The sequence below is a fragment of the Corella eumyota genome, chromosome 5 (assembly GCF_963082875.1).
Source record: "Corella eumyota chromosome 5, kaCorEumy4.1, whole genome shotgun sequence".
Classification (NCBI taxonomy): Eukaryota; Metazoa; Chordata; class Ascidiacea; order Phlebobranchia; family Corellidae; genus Corella; species Corella eumyota.
Window position 1 is genome coordinate 3059115 of NC_137494.1, and position 17492 is coordinate 3076606.

The following is a 17492-nucleotide window of genomic DNA, read 5'->3' on the forward strand; positions in this document are numbered from 1 at the left end:
AAGCAGAAAAGCAGTTATCTATGTCCAATTACAAAATAATATTAGTTAACTTTTTACCTTGTCGTTCAGAAGACTATATGTTACTTATCTTTCTCGATTCATCATTAGATCATCCATTCTTTGTCAGATCATCATCAGATCCTCCAGAAGTTCTTCTATTGTTCACCAGATCCTCCAGGTTCATGGGATCGTCATCTGAAACCTTAAACAGAAAGCTGAAAAGCAGTTAGCTATGTCCAATTACAAAAAAATATTAGTTAACGTTTTACCTTGTTGTTCAGAAGACTATATGTTACTTATCTTTCTAGATTAATCATCAGATCATCCATTCTTCGTCAGATCATCATCAGATCCTCTAGATGTTCTTCTATTGATCACCAGATTCTCCAGGTTCACGAGATCATCATCAGAAACCTTGAAAAGAAAGCTGAAAAGCAGTTATTTATGTCTCATTAAAAAAAAATTTAGTTAACTTTTTATCTTGTTGTTCAGAAGACTATATGTTACTTATCTTTCTCGATTCATCATTAGATCATCCATTCTTCGTCAGATCATCATCAGATTCTCCAGAAGTTCTTCTATTGTTCACCAGATCCTCAAGGTTCATAAGATCGTCATCTGAAAACTTAAACAGAAAGCTTAAAAGCAGTTATCTATGTCCAATTACAAAAAAATATTAGTTAACTTTTTACCTTGTTGTTTAGAAGACTATATGTTACTTATCTTTCTCGATTCCTTATCAGATCATTCATTCTTCGTCAGATCATTCATTCTTCGTCAGATCATCATCAGATCCTCTAGATGTTCTTCTATTGATCACCAGATCCTCCAGGTTCACGAGATCATCATCTGAAACCTTGAAAAGAAAGCTGGAAAGAAGTTATTTATGTCTCATTAAAAAAAAAATTTAGTTAACTTTTTACCTTGTCGTTCAGAAGACTATATGTTACTTATCTTTCTCGATTCCTCATCAGATCATCCATTTTTCGTCAGATCATCATCAGATCCTCTAGATGTTCTTCTATTGATCACCAGATCCTCCAGGTTCACGAGATCATCATGTGAAACCTTGAAAAGAAAACTAGAAAGCAGTTATGTATGTCTCATTAAAAAAAAAATTTAGTTAACTTTTTACCTTGTCGTTCAGAAGACTATATGTTACTTATCTTTCTCGATTCCTCATCAGATCATCCATTCTTCGTCAGATCATCATCAGATCCTCCAGATGTTTCCTGTATTGATCACCAGATCCTCCAAGTTCACAAGATCGTCATCTGAAACCTTAAAAAGAAAGCTGGAAAGCAGTTATTTATGTCTCATTAAAAAAAAAATTTAGTTAACTTTTTACCTTGTCGTTCAGAAGACTGTATGTTACCTATATTTCTTGATTTCTCATCAGATCATCTTCAGATCCTCCAGATGTTCTTCTATTGATCACCAGATCCTCCAAGTTCACAAGATCATCATCTGAAACCTTAAAAAAAGCTTAAAAGCAGTTATCTATGTCTAATTACAAAAAAATATTAGTTAACTTTTTACCTTGTCGTTCAGAAGACTATATGTTACTTATCTTTTGCGATTCATCATCAGATCATCTATTCTTCGTCAGATCATCATCAGATCCTCCAGATGTTCTTCTATTGTTCACCAGATCCTCCAGGTTCATGAGATCGTCATCTGAAACCTTAAACAGAAAGCTTAAAAGCAGTTATCTATGTCCAATTACAAAAAAATATTAGTTAACTTTTTACCTTGTTGTTTAGAAGACTATATGTTACTCATCTTTCTCAATTCCTCATCAGATCATCCATTCTTCGTCAGATCATCATCAGATCCTCTAGATGTTCTTCTATTGATCACCAGATCCTCCAGGTTCACGAGATCATCATCTGAAACCTTGAAAAGAAAGCTGGAAAGCAGTTATTTATGTCTCATTAAAAAAAAAATTTAGTTAACTTTTTACCTTGTCGTTCAGAAGACTATATGTTACTTATCTTTCTCGATTCCTCATCAGATCATCATCAGATCCTCCAGATGTTGTACTATTGATCACCATATCCTCCAGGTTCACGAGATCGTCATCTGAAACCTTAAAAAAAAGCAGAAAAGCAGTTATCTATGTCCAATTACAAAATAATATTAGTTAACTTTTTACCTTGTCGTTCAGAAGACTATATGTTACTTATCTTTCTCGATTCATCATTAGATCATCCATTCTTTGTCAGATCATCATCAGATCCTCCAGAAGTTCTTCTATTGTTCACCAGATCCTCCAGGTTCATGGGATCGTCATCTGAAACCTTAAACAGAAAGCTGAAAAGCAGTTAGCTATGTCCAATTACAAAAAAATATTAGTTAACGCTTTACCTTGTTGTTCAGAAGACTATATGTTACTTATCTTTCTAGATTAATCATCAGATCATCCATTCTTCGTCAGATCATCATCAGATCCTCTAGATGTTCTTCTATTGATCACCAGATTCTCCAGGTTCACGAGATCATCATCAGAAACCTTGAAAAGAAAGCTGAAAAGCAGTTATTTATGTCTCATTAAAAAAAAATTTAGTTAACTTTTTATCTTGTTGTTCAGAAGACTATATGTTACTTATCTTTCTCGATTCATCATTAGATCATCCATTCTTCGTCAGATCATCATCAGATTCTCCAGAAGTTCTTCTATTGTTCACCAGATCCTCAAGGTTCATAAGATCGTCATCTGAAAACTTAAACAGAAAGCTTAAAAGCAGTTATCTATGTCCAATTACAAAAAAATATTAGTTAACTTTTTACCTTGTTGTTTAGAAGACTATATGTTACTTATCTTTCTCGATTCCTTATCAGATCATTCATTCTTCGTCAGATCATTCATTCTTCGTCAGATCATCATCAGATCCTCTAGATGTTCTTCTATTGATCACCAGATCCTCCAGGTTCACGAGATCATCATCTGAAACCTTGAAAAGAAAGCTGGAAAGAAGTTATTTATGTCTCATTAAAAAAAAAATTTAGTTAACTTTTTACCTTGTCGTTCAGAAGACTATATGTTACTTATCTTTCTCGATTCCTCATCAGATCATCCATTTTTCGTCAGATCATCATCAGATCCTCTAGATGTTCTTCTATTGATCACCAGATCCTCCAGGTTCACGAGATCATCATCTGAAACCTTGAAAAGAAAACTAGAAAGCAGTTATGTATGTCTCATTAAAAAAAAAATTTAGTTAACTTTTTACCTTGTCGTTCAGAAGACTATATGTTACTTATCTTTCTCGATTCCTCATCAGATCATCCATTCTTCGTCAGATCATCATCAGATCCTCCAGATGTTCTTCTATTGTTCACCAGATCCTCCAGGTTCATGAGATCGTCATCTGAAACCTTAAACAGAAAGCTGAAAAGCAGTTATCTATGTCCAATTACAAAAAAATATTAGTTAACTTTTTACCTTGTTGTTCAGAAGACTATATGTTACTTATCTTTTTCGATTAATCATCAGATCATCCATTCTTCGTCAGATCATCTTCAGATCCTCTAGATGTTCTTCTATTGATCACCAGATCCTCCAGGTTCACGAGATCATCATCTGAAACCTTGAAAAGAAAGCTGAAAAGCAGTTATTTATGTCTCATTAAAAAAAAAATTAGTTAACTTTTTACCTTGTTGTTCAGAAGACTATATGTTACTTATCTTTCTCGATTCCTCATCAGATCATCCATTCTTTGTCAGATCATCATCAGATCCTCCAGATGTTCTTCTATTGATCACCAGATCTTCCAGGTTCACCAGATCGTCATCTGAAACCTTAAAAAAAGCTGAAAAGAAGTTATCTATGTCCAATTACAAAAAAATATTAGTTAACATTTTACCTCGTCGTTCAGAAGACTATATGTTACATATCTTTCTCGATTCATCATCAGATCATCCATTCTTCGTCAGATCATCATTAGATCCTCCAGATGTTCTTCTATTGTTCACCAGATCTTCCAGGTTCATGGGATCGTCATCTGAAACCTTAAACAGAAAGCTGAAAAGAAGTTATCTATGTCCAATTACAAAAAAAAATTAGTTAACTTTTTACCTTGTCGTTCAGAAGACTATATGATACTTATCTTTCTCGATTCATCATCAGATTATCCATTCTTCGTCAGATCATCATCAAACCCTCCAGATGTTTTTCTATTGTTCACCAGATCCTCCAGGTTCATGGGATCGTCATCTGAAACCTTAAACAGAAAGCTGAAAAGCAGTTATCTATGTCCAATTACAAAAAAATATTAGTTAACTTTTTACCTTGTTGTTCAGAAGACTATATGTTACTTATCTTTCTCGATTCATCATCAGATCATCCATTCTTCGTCAGATCATCATCAGATCCTGTAGATGTTCTTCTATTGTTCACCAGATCCTCCAGGTTCACGAGATAATCATCTGAAACCTTGAAAAGAAAGCTGGAAAGCAGTTATTTATGTCTCATTTAAAAAAATATTTAGTTAACATTTTACCTTGTTGTTCAGAAGACTATATGTTACTTATCTTACTCGAATCCTCATCAGATCATCCATTCTTCATCAGATCATCATCAGATCCTCCAGATGTTGTTCTATTGATCACCAGATCCTTCAGGTTCACGAAATCATCATCTGAAACCTTAAAAAAAAGCTGAAAAGCAGTTATCTATGTCCAATTACAAAAAAATATTAGTTAACTTTTTACCTTGTCGTTCAGAAGACTATATGTTACTTATCTTTCTCGATTCATTATCAGATCATCCATTCTTCGTCAGATCATCATCAGATCCTCCAGATGTTCTTCTATTGTTCACCAGATCCTCCAGGTTCATGAGATCGTCATCTGAAACCTTAAACAGAAAGCTGAAAAGCAGTTATCTATGTCCAATTACAAAAAATTATTAGTTAACTTTTTACCTTGTTGTTTAGAAGACTATATGTTACCTATCTTTCTCAATTCCTCATCAGATCATCCATTCTTCATCAGATCATCATCAGATCCTCCAGATGTTGTTCTATTGATCACCAGATCCTCCAGGTTCACGAGATTGCATCTGAACCTTAAAAAAAAGCTGAAAAGCAGTTATCTATGTCCAATTACAAAAAAATATTAGTTAACTTTTTACCTTGTCGTTCAGAAGACTATATGTTACTTATCTTTCTCGATTCATTATCAGATTATCCATTCTTCGTCAGATCATCATCAGATCCTCCAGATGTTCTTCTATTGTTCACCAGATCCTCCAGGTTCATGGGATCGTCATCTGAAACCTTAAACAGAAAGCTGAAAAGCAGTTATCTATGTCCAATTACAAAAAAATATTAGTTAACTTTTTACCTTGTTGTTCAGAAGACTATATGTTACTTATCTTTCTCGATTCATTATCAGATCATCCATTCTTCGTCAGATCATCATCAGATCCTCTAGATATTCTTCTATTGATCACCAGATCCTCCAGGTTCACGAGATCATTATCTGAAAAAAAGAAAGCTGGAAAGCAGTTATTTATGTCTCATTTAAAAAAAAATTTAGTTAACTTTTTAGCTTGTCGTTCAGAAGACTATATGTTACTTATCTTACTCGAATCCTCATCAGATTATCCATTCTTCATCAGATCATCATCAGATCCTCCAGATGTTCTTCTATTGATCACCAGATCCTTCAGGTTCACGAGATCATCATCTGAAACCTTAAAAAAAAAGCTGAAAAGCAGTTATCTATGTCCAATTACAAAAAAATATTAGTTAACTTTTTACCTTGTCGTTTAGAAGACTATATGTTACTTATCTTTCTCGATTCATTATCAGATCATCCATTCTTCGTCAGATCATCATCAGATCCTCCAGATGTTCTTCTATTGTTCACCAGATCCTCCAGGTTCATGAGATCGTCATCTGAAACCTTAAACAGAAAGCTGAAAAGCAGTTATCTATGTCCAATTACAAAAAAATATTAGTTAACTTTTTACCTTGTTGTTTAGAAGACTATATGTTACCTATCTTTCTCGATTCCTCATCAGATCCTCCATTCTTCGTCAGATCATCATCAGATCCTCCAGATGTTCTTCTATTGATCACCAGATCCCCCAGGTTCACGAGATCATCATCTGAAACCTTGAAAAGAAAGCTGGAAAGCAGTTATTTATGTCTCATTAAAAAAAAAAATTTAGTTAACTTTTTACCTTGTCGTTCAGAAGACTATATGTTACTTATCTTTCTCGATTCCTCATCAGATCATCCATTCTTTGTCAGATCATCATCAGATCCTCCAGATGTTGTTCTATTGATCACCAGATCCTCCAGGTTCACGAGATCGTCATCTGAAACCTTAAAAAAAAGCTAAAAAGCAGTAATATGCCCAATTACAAAAAAATATTAGTTAACTTTTTACCTTGTCGTTCAGAAGACTATATGTTACTTATCTTTCTCGATTCCTCATCAGATCCTCAATTCTTCGTCAGATCATCATCGGATCCTCTAGATGTTCTTCTATTGATCACCAGATCCTCCAGGTTCACGAGATCATCATCTGAAACCTTAAAAAGAAAGCTGGAAAGTAGTTATTTATGTCTCATTAAAAAAAAAATTTAGTTAATTTTTTACCTTGTCGTTCAGAAGACTATATGTTACTTATCTTTCTCGATTCCTCATCAGATCATCCATTCTTTGTCAGATCATCATCAGATCCTCCAGATGTTGTTCTATTGATCACCAGATCCTCCAAGTTCACGAGATCGTCATCAGAAACCTTAAAAAAAACTGAAAAGCAGTTATCTATGCCCAATTACAAAAAAATATTAGTTAACTTTTTACCTTGTCGTTCAGAAGACTATATGTTACTTATCTTTCTCGATTCCTTATCAGATCATCCATTCTTTGTCAGATCATCATCAGATCCTCCAGATGTTCTTCTATTGTTCACCAGATCCTTCAGGTTCACGAGATTGTCATCTGAAACCTTAAAAAAAGCTGGAAAGCAGTTATTTATATCTAAATAGAAAAAAAAAATTAGTTAACGTTTTATCTGGTTGGTCTGAGGACTATCTTTTACCTATTTTCTCTATTCCTAATTTTATCATCATCATCAGTGTCATCTAAAACCTTAAAAAGAAACAACTAAACCGACGCAAACTGACAACTTTAGAACCAAAGCGACGCAAACTGACGCACGCAAACTGACAATGTTACAATTATAGCGTCCGACGAAAGCGACGAAGAACAACGAAATCGACGCAATTTGACGTAACAACTAAAGCGATCGACGAAAACGACGAATGCGACGAACAGCGAAAGCGGCGAACAGCGAAAGCGACGAACGGAGCAATGTGTTGCAACACGCGCACGAATTCAATTTAAAACAAGCCTTGACAGCTAGGGTGTAAGCCTTTTATTTGGTGGGAAACATGTAAAAGTTGTACAATGATAAATAAATTTATTATCTATTTAATATATATATATTTTTCAAAAAACAAGTATCACCGTAGAATTTCCTAATTAATACCTATTCCTCGTCAGATCATCATCAGGCACTCCCTTTCTGCGAGATCGTCATCTACAACTGCAAATAATAACTGGGGGCAGTTAATATGTCCAGTTAGGTATTATTTATTTATCCGCTTTTAAATAGTGTTGTTTACTAAATACACAGACTGTTAAACGCAATTCGCCAGACATTAAAACAACGAATGTATCGATACGCGCACGATCCTACCCCTAACGCACTGCATAACCAGATCAACAACACCATATAAACTATAAACATTTTAAATACTAATAATAATAAAAATAATCTACTTAACTCGATTTGTTGAAGAAAAAGATGGCTTCGTCATCTTCAAAGGACGCTTTCGCCCTGGCTTAAACTCTCATTTTAGCTAAAACATAAAACAAATATCCTGAACACTGTCTAACTTAAACTTAATGGCGGACAAGCCGATCCAAGAAGTCAAGTTGTGACGTCAGTTGTGACGTCAGTTGTATTCATCCGCAACGCATTATGCTAAAGGCGTATAAAGAAATAGTTTCTTAACTAATCAAATTTATAAAAAAACTAACAACGTCGTTATCTTACGAAACAATTTAAAATAGAAACCTTCATTAATTTTAAATATTTAAGTAAATATTAGCTCTATAAACTTACTACTAAACTGTATACCACATGCTTTAAAACAAAACCTAAAAGCGTTTCTCTTAAATTCTGCGCTTCGCTCAAATTCGGCGCTGATAGCCTGAAACAAATTACGCTTTTTCTTCGGTAACATTTCAAAAACTTTTTACCATGACAGTACTAGTCGGGTTTATTTTTGTTGTAATTTTTATTATTGTTCGAAATCTTAGATTTCAAAACGTATTGTTATTGTGAATATTTTTATTATAACTAAATACGTAATATTTGATATATTAATTCAGTTAATATTTAAAATTAAGTAATGTTTATACATACATACATTTATTTATTAATAGAGAATAATTCTAAAAATGATCAAATAATTTCGAACCATATTTTAACTAGTTAGTAATTAAGGTTCGTAACACAATCGCAACGCAAGAAATATCGCGCACCACATAACCGATGATTTTAATGTTATTTTTTGATAATACTAACCTTTTTACATAGTTTTATTAAATAGTAATTGCTTTAATAATATAATTTTAATACCACGACCATTTTAACCCTGTTTATTAGTAATTTTGTTTAAATGCTAGTCGTAATAATTATGGTCGCTGCAACCGGTGATTTTCACATTATTTTTTTCAAGTGAAAATTTTACATTGTTTTGTTGTTGGCAATTAATCAAACCACGTACATGTAATACCTCACATTCATTAGTTAATATTATTAATTATTTTGCACAGTTAAACCGAACAAAAGTACAAGTTAGTATTAAACAGAAACCCTATAGTAATATGGTCACAACGAAAATTGCGCACCAAACCGGTAGTTTTTATGTAATTTTGATAATTTTGATCTTTTCACCATTTGTATTAATAAAAACTACATTAGATTATCTTATAGCAATTTTTTATCTTAAAAAGGTAATTTGGTTCTACAAAATTTGATTTTACTAACATAAAATCGGTTTAAACAAATATCATTTGATTTTTAAGTTGCTATATTGACTAGTTACAAAAAAAATTCCAAGAAAATGTAAATATAATGACTTGGATGAGATATTCAGAAGTGATTATAACTTAAATTGATTTTTAAGTAAAATTTAACGATAATGTTTTTTTAATTACCAAAAACTTTTTTTCTGGACAAAACCAATTTATGTTTGGTTATAACGACAAAAATCGCGTAACAATTGCCAAATTTTTGTCACAATAAACCATTCAATAATAATTCATTGTGAGTTTCCGGCCTATATATATAGTGCATCAGTAACGCGTATAAAAATATAATAAACAAGCAAATTTAACAGTTGCACCCAAACAAAAGTATATCAAAGCCATAATTTTAGCTCAGTAATGGCATTTTAAAAGCAGCATAAGCGCTATAACCTCAATAGGTAAGGAAATATAAGCGCATTGTCGCCAATATACTCTTGTGTTTGGACATGGACTCTTTTTTTTATTAGTTATTGATTAACAGTACTTGAAAAGGAGAGAAGTAAGCGGTTTTTGTTGTAACTCAATCAGGGTTGCATTGCAGTTAGCAAATTTTGTAGAGAACCAGACATAATCTTTGCCAGAATTTGATAAAACGTTATTAAAAGATTGCCTATGACCTATTCCCTTTAAGTTATGTGTATCAAGTGTTATGGTTTTCAGATTTTAACAAAAAAAGTGTTTTTGTTTTTTTGCAAAACGACTGGCTAATAACTATCACGAATATCAAAGTTTTAGCTTATTAAAAGAGAAAATAAGGGGTAATTTTATGGATTTACTGAATTAGGTTTAGTGTTTAAGGTTAAAAGGTAGATTTAACCTCGCTTTAGTTCGAAATACGCGTGCTTTTTTATTAAAAATTTTCTGATGAGTAATCATCAACATAAAAGAAGGCAAGGCGTGTTTGTAAAACGCATATTTCTAACCGCACGTGGAACTGAACTAAACCAACAATGTTGTTGCATTACGGTTATATGACGGATATACTAATGGGAGTTTAGCATACTTGATGTTAAGCAAACAGTTAACATATGGTATTGACTTGTGTTTTAGAACAAACCGCAGCGGCCTTTAACGGCTCGTAACTTCAGGCTAAACAGGCAACTTGTATTTGTATAGGTTTTAATAAGCCGTTGTTTAATAGGGCCACAATTTTTAATTTGTATTAACTGCGTTATATGATATTAAACTAAATAGATAATATTAACTTAATTGAGGTACTGCATATAATTGCATAGATTTAGATTTAAATAAAAATATGAGCACAAGTAATGGGCAAAGCTTGAGTAAAGCTGAGACGTTAAAACTAAGAAATAATCATTATAGGTAAGCTTTTAAATTTAATTTTTTATGTGAAATTTTATATTTTTTAAACATAAATTTTAATTTAAAAATTAAATTTATCAATTTACACAAATATTAAATTTTTACCCATTTAAATAATTAATTTTTTTTTTTTTAAATCCAGATAATAATATTGGGCTATAATTAATAAAATTTTATTTTTGTAGCTCTGTAACAGAAATATTTTTTCGAGATGACCCTTTAAAAATAGTGAAAGGTGAAATGCAATATTTAATTGATGATTTGGGGAATAAATATCTTGATTGCATTAACAATGTAGCTCATGGTAAAATTTTAATATTTTTAATATTAAATTAAACTTTAAAATTTTTGGGCAGCTTTAAACTTAAATTTAATATATTTTTTTAATTTGTACAGTTATAATTTTTTAAATAATACAATAATTGTTTTTTGTTTTTAAAATTTTTATTGTTTAGGTAGTTTTAAAATTTAAATTTAATTTTTTTTTAATTGATACAGTTTAAATTAATTTTTAAAACTAATACAGAAATGATGAAAAAAATTATTATATGAATTCAATATTTTTTAAAAAAGTTAAAAAAAAATTAAAAAATTATTATTACTAATTATAAAACACAATTAGTGATCAATTTATATTTTAACCAAAAGCGTTTTAGTCAAAAATTGGGTTATGAGCATTAGCAATTTTGTTTGCACTAAAACAATTGATGTTAAACAAACAGTTTTATCAGAAATGATTAATTTTCAGTAACCTTTTAATTGGACTTATCTTTTTTCGAAGTATAAATGACAGGTTAATTTATGGGTAAATATTATTGACCAAGTAATGACAATTATGTTTAACTAGCAATCTTTTGTGTTTGTCCACTTTTTTGTTATTTCAAAATTGATTTTATATATTTAAAATTTACTTACTGGACTATTTACTTTTTTTTGATGTAAGGTAAATTAAGAAAAAATATTTTCTTTGAAGTTTTTGAAACATCGATTAATTACCTATCTAGCTGATCTTTATAATCAATAAAATCTATGACCAATAAAAGTTTCATAAATTTTTGATTAATGAAAATTAATATTAGGTTATGTAAATAAATATTTAGAAAATATTGTTTAGGATAATAAATCACAACTATAATAAATGAAAATACATTAAAATACTAGTATAAATAAATTTTAATTCTTTTTTATTTTTTTTATTTATAAATCTTCATTTTAAAAATGTTTTTTTTTAGTTGGACATTGCCATCCTTCAGTAGTGGAAGCAGGGTATAAACAAATGAAAGAATTATACACGAACTCTCGATATTTAAACGACAATCTTTCTACTTATGTAGAACGTTTAACAAGTTTATTTCCTTCACCCTTAGATGTCTGTTTTCTTTGCAATTCAGGGTAAATTCAAATAGTTAAATGTTTTACCTAAAATTTTTTGTCTAAATTTAAAGTAATAAAATGACATACTAATTTATAATATAGGTCAGAGGCAAATGACTTGGCCCTAACCCTAGCAAAAGCTTACACTGGAGGCAGTGAAGTTATAACCTTGGATGCTGCTTATCATGGTCATGTTAGTTCTTGCTTAAGTGTTAGCCCATATAAGTGGAAGAACATAGATGATAAACCGGAATATGTACATGTGGTAAATTTATTTATTTGTTTTATAACATTTTTAATAAAAAAGTTTTAAGAATGCCAATCCATGTAAAAAATTATCATAAAATTTATTAAAGTTTTTCAAAAATTGTTTTGCAATACCATGGCACCGATAATTAAAAAAAAATATTGCCTGCTTATTTGTAGCTCACTTTTTTGTTTAACCTAGGCTTATTAATTTACAGGCACCAGTACCAGATACATACAGAGGTGTACATGCAAATGCTGATAACCCGGGGCATGAATATGCTATGGAAGTTAAACAACTAATTGATAATATCAATAAAAGTGGAAAAAAGGTGAATTACCTGTTTTATTATTTAAATTTACCATTTGCATGAGTTTAATATCCCCCTTTTTGCATATTTTTTTGGTGTTATTGGCGTGGTTTAAACTAGAACAAATATATGTTTTTGTTACTAATATTAACTTACATACTTATTATAATATAAAAACTAACAATGTGTTTATTTTTTAAGTGAATATACCTAATATTTACTTTTGTATTTTTTTTGTAACAAATATAAAACACTTCTAAAACAGTTGTATGTTAATTTCCAACTAACCTAACTAACTGCATGTTTTAGTTGTCTTGCTTTATTTTGGAGTCCTTGCAGAGTTGTGGTGGTCAGATTATTCCACCTGATAGCTACATGCAGCAGGCATTAAGGTGGAGTGTATTAAATTTGTTATAACTTTGCCTAAAAATAAATTTTATAAGGGACTGGACTGCTATTTTTTTTTTTTTTTTTTACCGAAAAATTATTTATTTTTTATTTTTTTTGGTTTACTATTTAGTTATGTTAGAGAAAGTGGAGGAGTTTGTATCGCAGATGAAGTTCAAGTTGGATTTGGAAGGGTAGGCTCGAAATATTGGGCATTTGAACTTCAGGTACACAAATAACATGGAAACCTTTTATATAATGTTTTTTTTAAGTTTTTGTTATTTTTAAAGATGTTACGTTTTAAAAAAGAAACATATTATGTAAAACTTTACAAAATTTAACATATTTTCTAGGATGTGGTACCTGATATAGTAACAGTAGGAAAACCGATGGGAAATGGACACCCTATTTCAGCAGTGATAACAACTAAAAAAATTGCAGAGAGCTATGTGGCAATCACAAGTCGATATTTCAACACAGTATGTATATATAATAATTCTAAATTTAAATACTGAATTTTTTTGTATATCAAAATTGTTAGTTTTTAAAGCTTCACCATCCTAACTCATAGTTAAATCTTGGTATTTTTTTGAAGACTGTTTTTATGGTAGTCAATCTTGGTAAAAAAAATTTTAATGTTTTTTTTAGTTTGGAGGTAATCCAGTATCATGTGCAATTGGCAATGCTGTGTTAGATGTTATAGAGAATGAGAAGTTACTAAAACATGCAAGTCTTATTGGAGAATACGCTTTGCAGAAGTTTCATATGTTAAAAGAAAAACATGCCATAATAGGTGATGTCAGGTGAGAAAAATAATTATATTTAAATCTTTGCTTGTTACTTAACATTAAAAAAAATTGTTTTAATAAACAATTTAAATATGCACTTTTAATTAAAGGGTTAAAATCAAGGTTAAAACAAATTCATCTATAACTAAATTTGTGATAATAAAAATACATTAAATTTTTGTTTTAATGTTGTAGGGGAGTTGGATTGTTTCTTGGCATTGAAATTGTGAAAGACCGGGCAACAAAAATTCCTGGAACACAGGAAGCTAGCTATATACATAAAAGGTTTAAAACCATTTCTAATAAATCAGAAATCAGCATTTTTGTTTCAGATAAAATAACAAACATTTTATTATAACACTAGTTCAGTAACTTAACTGTATCCAAATTGATGTCAGTTTATTTAACCAAGAATACTTTAAATATTTTGGAAATATTATTTAACCAAACTATTTTTATTTAGAATGAGGGAGCGTTATATTATTATAAGTGTGGATGGGCCCTTGAACAATGTTCTAAAATTTAAACCACCGATGTGTATTACTAAGGATGATATTGATCATCTATGTCAGGTAACTTCAAAGTTTTTTTTGAATACTTAGTAGGGTAAAGTAATTTTTCAATAACCAAAATTCAATTTGAATAAAAAAAATTGGATTTTATTAGGTTTATTTATCTCAAATATCTAATTACTTGTACGGTTTTAAGCAATTCTTTCATATTTTTTACCGAATTATACAGTAAAAACAAATTTTTATTTCGTAGATGCTAGATGAGGTAATGTCAGATACACCAGTACAAGATGTTGATACCAAAATCCACAAGCCAGTATCAACTACCAAGATTTCTGATGGTCAACTTAATGTTGTCAATGGTAACGGGGTCACTAGTAAAAATTAATTTTATTAAAATAATTTCATATTTTAATCATGCTGTATATTATACTTACCTTAATTTTTTTGTAGAATTTAATATTGTTATATTAACAATAAATATTTTTAGCAATTTATTTACTATGTAAAATAGTTGTGGCTCTAACTTTTTAATTTTTTTAAATAGTTTTAATTGAAATTATTTTTTTACAAATCTTTATTTTAAAGGTTTTAGTTTGTAGTTTAATTATGTTACTTTTTTAATCATATCAAAATAAACACCAAAATTTAGAAGTCCTATTATTGTCAGAAAAAACACAGAACCTTAAAACAGTTTTTTGTACATATAAATTTTATAAATTTGAATAATACAAAATTGTGTAATATTTTTCTTGACTAAATAGCATCAGTAAAGATATATTTTTAATACATAATCTTTACGACAAAAACATAACAAAATACTACAGCGTAATAATACAAAAACTGTTTATAACAAAAACTGTTTATTTATAAGACAACATTACAACATTTTTTTACAACATTAAATACGAAAGAAACTGCAGTAATTTGAAATAGAGCGAAATGAAGTAGCATAAATTTGGTATTTTAATTCTTTTTAAGAACATCAATAAATGTCAAAAAGTTTGGAATTACTTTTTTTTTCAAAAAATCTTAAATTGATTTTTTTGTGCAATTTTGTTAGACCAATGATCCGGCAGCGTAACTAACAGAGCTGTCACTTTTATGTTTACATTTACTAGATTGTTTGTAATTCAGAAACTTGAATTTGAGCTGACTTTCATTTCCATTTCTAAAAGCTTTGACAGCCTAAAAAACAAAACCACGTTAACATAAAAAAGATATAGGAAAATAAAGTACAAGTGTATATAATTATTATAAAAAGGGTTATTACTTTTGACTCTTTAATATTATTTTTATTGCAATTTCTCAAAACTTTATATATTTACATTTAACATGACTCCAATAGGATGCCTCCCACAAATTGTGTTTTTATATTTCTCCAAATAAGCATGAAATTCTTCTGGGTTTAAGCGCTCAATAATATCCATGCCCTAAAAATGTATTGACATATTTTAAGGACTTAAACTAATGTGTATTAACAATGGGAAAAGTAGTTTACCTTATGATCGACAGCTTCAATAGATTTGTATATTTCTCCATATTCCTTCTCATAATGAGTATATCGAAATCTTTCTCCTGAAATTGTATTAAAGTTAATTAAATAAATGAGTAAGTATCATAAAATAAATTAAATTTAAAATAAAAAACATTAACTATTAACTTACCCCAGTGGCAGAAATCAGATGAAATGACAAAAACATTTTTTGGGTCGTTCAAATATTTACTAAAGATTTTTCCATAAACTTGTTCCATTTTTTGATCAAGACTTCCAACCAAAACAGGAATAATTGTAAAATTTCCACGCTTACTGTCAAAAAAAATAAACGTATTTAATTTAAAAACAAATAAGTTAAATAAAACATTAGGGATATACAATAATTTTGCAAAGGTTTTTTTTGGTTGTTTCTATACCTTTCCATGATTTTGGCAATGTAAGGAAGTTGCATTTCTATACTGTGTTCGTCCTCATCACAACTTAAAGACATTGTTTTAAATTTTCCTGTTCCTTGCAATTCACTATATACTAAAAAATAGTTTGTAGTAAAATTTTTACATGCACAATAAAAATGTTTTTAATTTGTAAAAGTTGTTACTGTTTTGGTCAATTATGAGTTCATAAAGAGGCGTTTGGTAGGTTGTTGTTGGTGACAATGCACATTCTCGTAGGTAAACATGATGAGATGGACCAAGAATAAAAATTCGTTCACTAAATAAATTTAAAGCAATTTTTTTTTGTATATATCTTTATCCTCAATGTGGGAAAGTCGAACTCCGGCCCAGTCTTAGTTGCCTGTGGCAGTTTGGGATATTATAGATTATAATTGCCTGATAATTAGGCTGCTGATTAAGTGCTGGCTCAGCAGGAGTTCATACCGTTTATAGCGCGTTACTCAAGGGCGCTACAGCATGAGAGCAGTGGGGATTGAACCCACGACCTAATGTGTGGTGTAGAAAGTGTTCTTATCACTACACCACGCTGCCGGTAATTAAATTTAAAAAAAATTGTAAGTAAATTTTAGTTGACGTTTACTTACACATTTTGAGGATTAATTTGTTTAAATGCATATGCAGCACAAGAACCACAATAAGAATAACCAGCGTGTGGTGAAATTATGGCTTTTGCTGGTCCATGTTTGGTGTTTACATCATTTAACCAACCTGTTAGTAGGTCATTTAACTGTTGTCCTACAACACATATACCATGAAGTTAAAATTTGTATATAAAAGTTTAAAATAATAAAACTTTTTTTAACTTTAATATTAAAAAAACAAAAACGTTCTAAGATATTTTTGGCAATGTTTTCGAAAAGTTAACATATACAAAAATTTGGTAATGAATACCTGAACTAGAATACCAACTTCCGGCATGAGAAGCTTTTCTTGTACTCATTTTATTTTTATGAAGGCGTTTAAACGACAATATGATTCAATTATTACTTACAGTTTTGCTGTAAACAAAAGAAATTATAAACAGACATGCTTTTGGACTGGACGCAAAATGTCCACTATGCGATGTGTGCTTTTTATGCGCTATTTACTTATCCTCATTAACAATAATAAAGTTTAAAACTATTGTGCTCCTCTAAAGTGTTAAATTGGCAAATGACCACAAAAAATTGAACTTACCACAAAACAAGTCACAGCACATTTTACATAGCCATATGAATGCTATAAGCAAGTCAATGTAATCTATACCCCAATCTTCTAAACAACCTTAATATAACCAATTTTTATAGTTAAATGTGTATTGAAGTGTTGGTTATATTGTAGCGAACTTTGTGCGCTTTTTGACGCTAACACTTCCTCGGGGGCTCTAACTTACCTTGTGGCTCTGATTTACCTTATCTATGAGCCACTTTTCTTATCGTTTTTGTAAAGTGTTGGTACTTTTAGTGTATGCTTTTGATCTGATAGTTTAGTATAATCTTT

The 17492-nt window shown here is 30.1% G+C and overlaps 2 protein-coding genes across 2 annotated transcripts; one reads left to right on the plus strand and one right to left on the minus strand.

Annotated features, from left to right (window-relative positions):
• The first annotated feature begins 10057 nt into the window (after nucleotides 1-10057).
• LOC145752235 (5-phosphohydroxy-L-lysine phospho-lyase-like) lies at nucleotides 10058-14694 on the plus strand. The gene is made up of 12 exons (XM_082568479.1): nucleotides 10058-10442; nucleotides 10628-10746; nucleotides 11675-11834; nucleotides 11919-12081; nucleotides 12281-12394; nucleotides 12683-12765; nucleotides 12894-12987; nucleotides 13114-13239; nucleotides 13409-13563; nucleotides 13744-13833; nucleotides 14012-14120; nucleotides 14314-14694. Exons 1-12 carry the CDS (start codon nucleotides 10375-10377, stop codon nucleotides 14446-14448), a joined length of 1416 nt encoding a protein of 471 aa, XP_082424605.1. The 5' UTR covers nucleotides 10058-10374; the 3' UTR covers nucleotides 14449-14694.
• On the minus strand, nucleotides 14686-17044 carry LOC145752238 (protein MEMO1-like). The gene is made up of 8 exons (XM_082568482.1): nucleotides 16905-17044; nucleotides 16598-16748; nucleotides 16157-16269; nucleotides 15975-16086; nucleotides 15728-15870; nucleotides 15562-15638; nucleotides 15389-15493; nucleotides 14686-15248 (listed from the first exon to the last, which is right to left on the minus strand). Exons 1-8 carry the CDS (start codon nucleotides 16951-16953, stop codon nucleotides 15120-15122), a joined length of 879 nt encoding a protein of 292 aa, XP_082424608.1. The 5' UTR covers nucleotides 16954-17044; the 3' UTR covers nucleotides 14686-15119.
• Between the last annotated feature and the right edge of the window lie 448 nt (nucleotides 17045-17492).

Coding starts and splice junctions, on each gene's coding strand:
- LOC145752238 (XM_082568482.1), bottom strand. CDS start 16,953: ATGAGTACAAGAAAAGCTTCTCATGCCGGAAGTTGGTATTCTAGTTCA. Junction 15,871..15,974: donor ATTGCCAAAATCATGGAAAG/GTATAGAAACAA, acceptor TTTTTTTGACAG/TAAGCGTGGAAATTTTACAA. Junction 15,494..15,561: donor TTGAAGCTGTCGATCATAAG/GTAAACTACTTT, acceptor ATACATTTTTAG/GGCATGGATATTATTGAGCG.
- LOC145752235 (XM_082568479.1), top strand. CDS start 10,375: ATGAGCACAAGTAATGGGCAAAGCTTGAGTAAAGCTGAGACGTTAAAA. Junction 12,395..12,682: donor TCAATAAAAGTGGAAAAAAG/GTGAATTACCTG, acceptor TGCATGTTTTAG/TTGTCTTGCTTTATTTTGGA. Junction 14,121..14,313: donor ATATTGATCATCTATGTCAG/GTAACTTCAAAG, acceptor TTTATTTCGTAG/ATGCTAGATGAGGTAATGTC.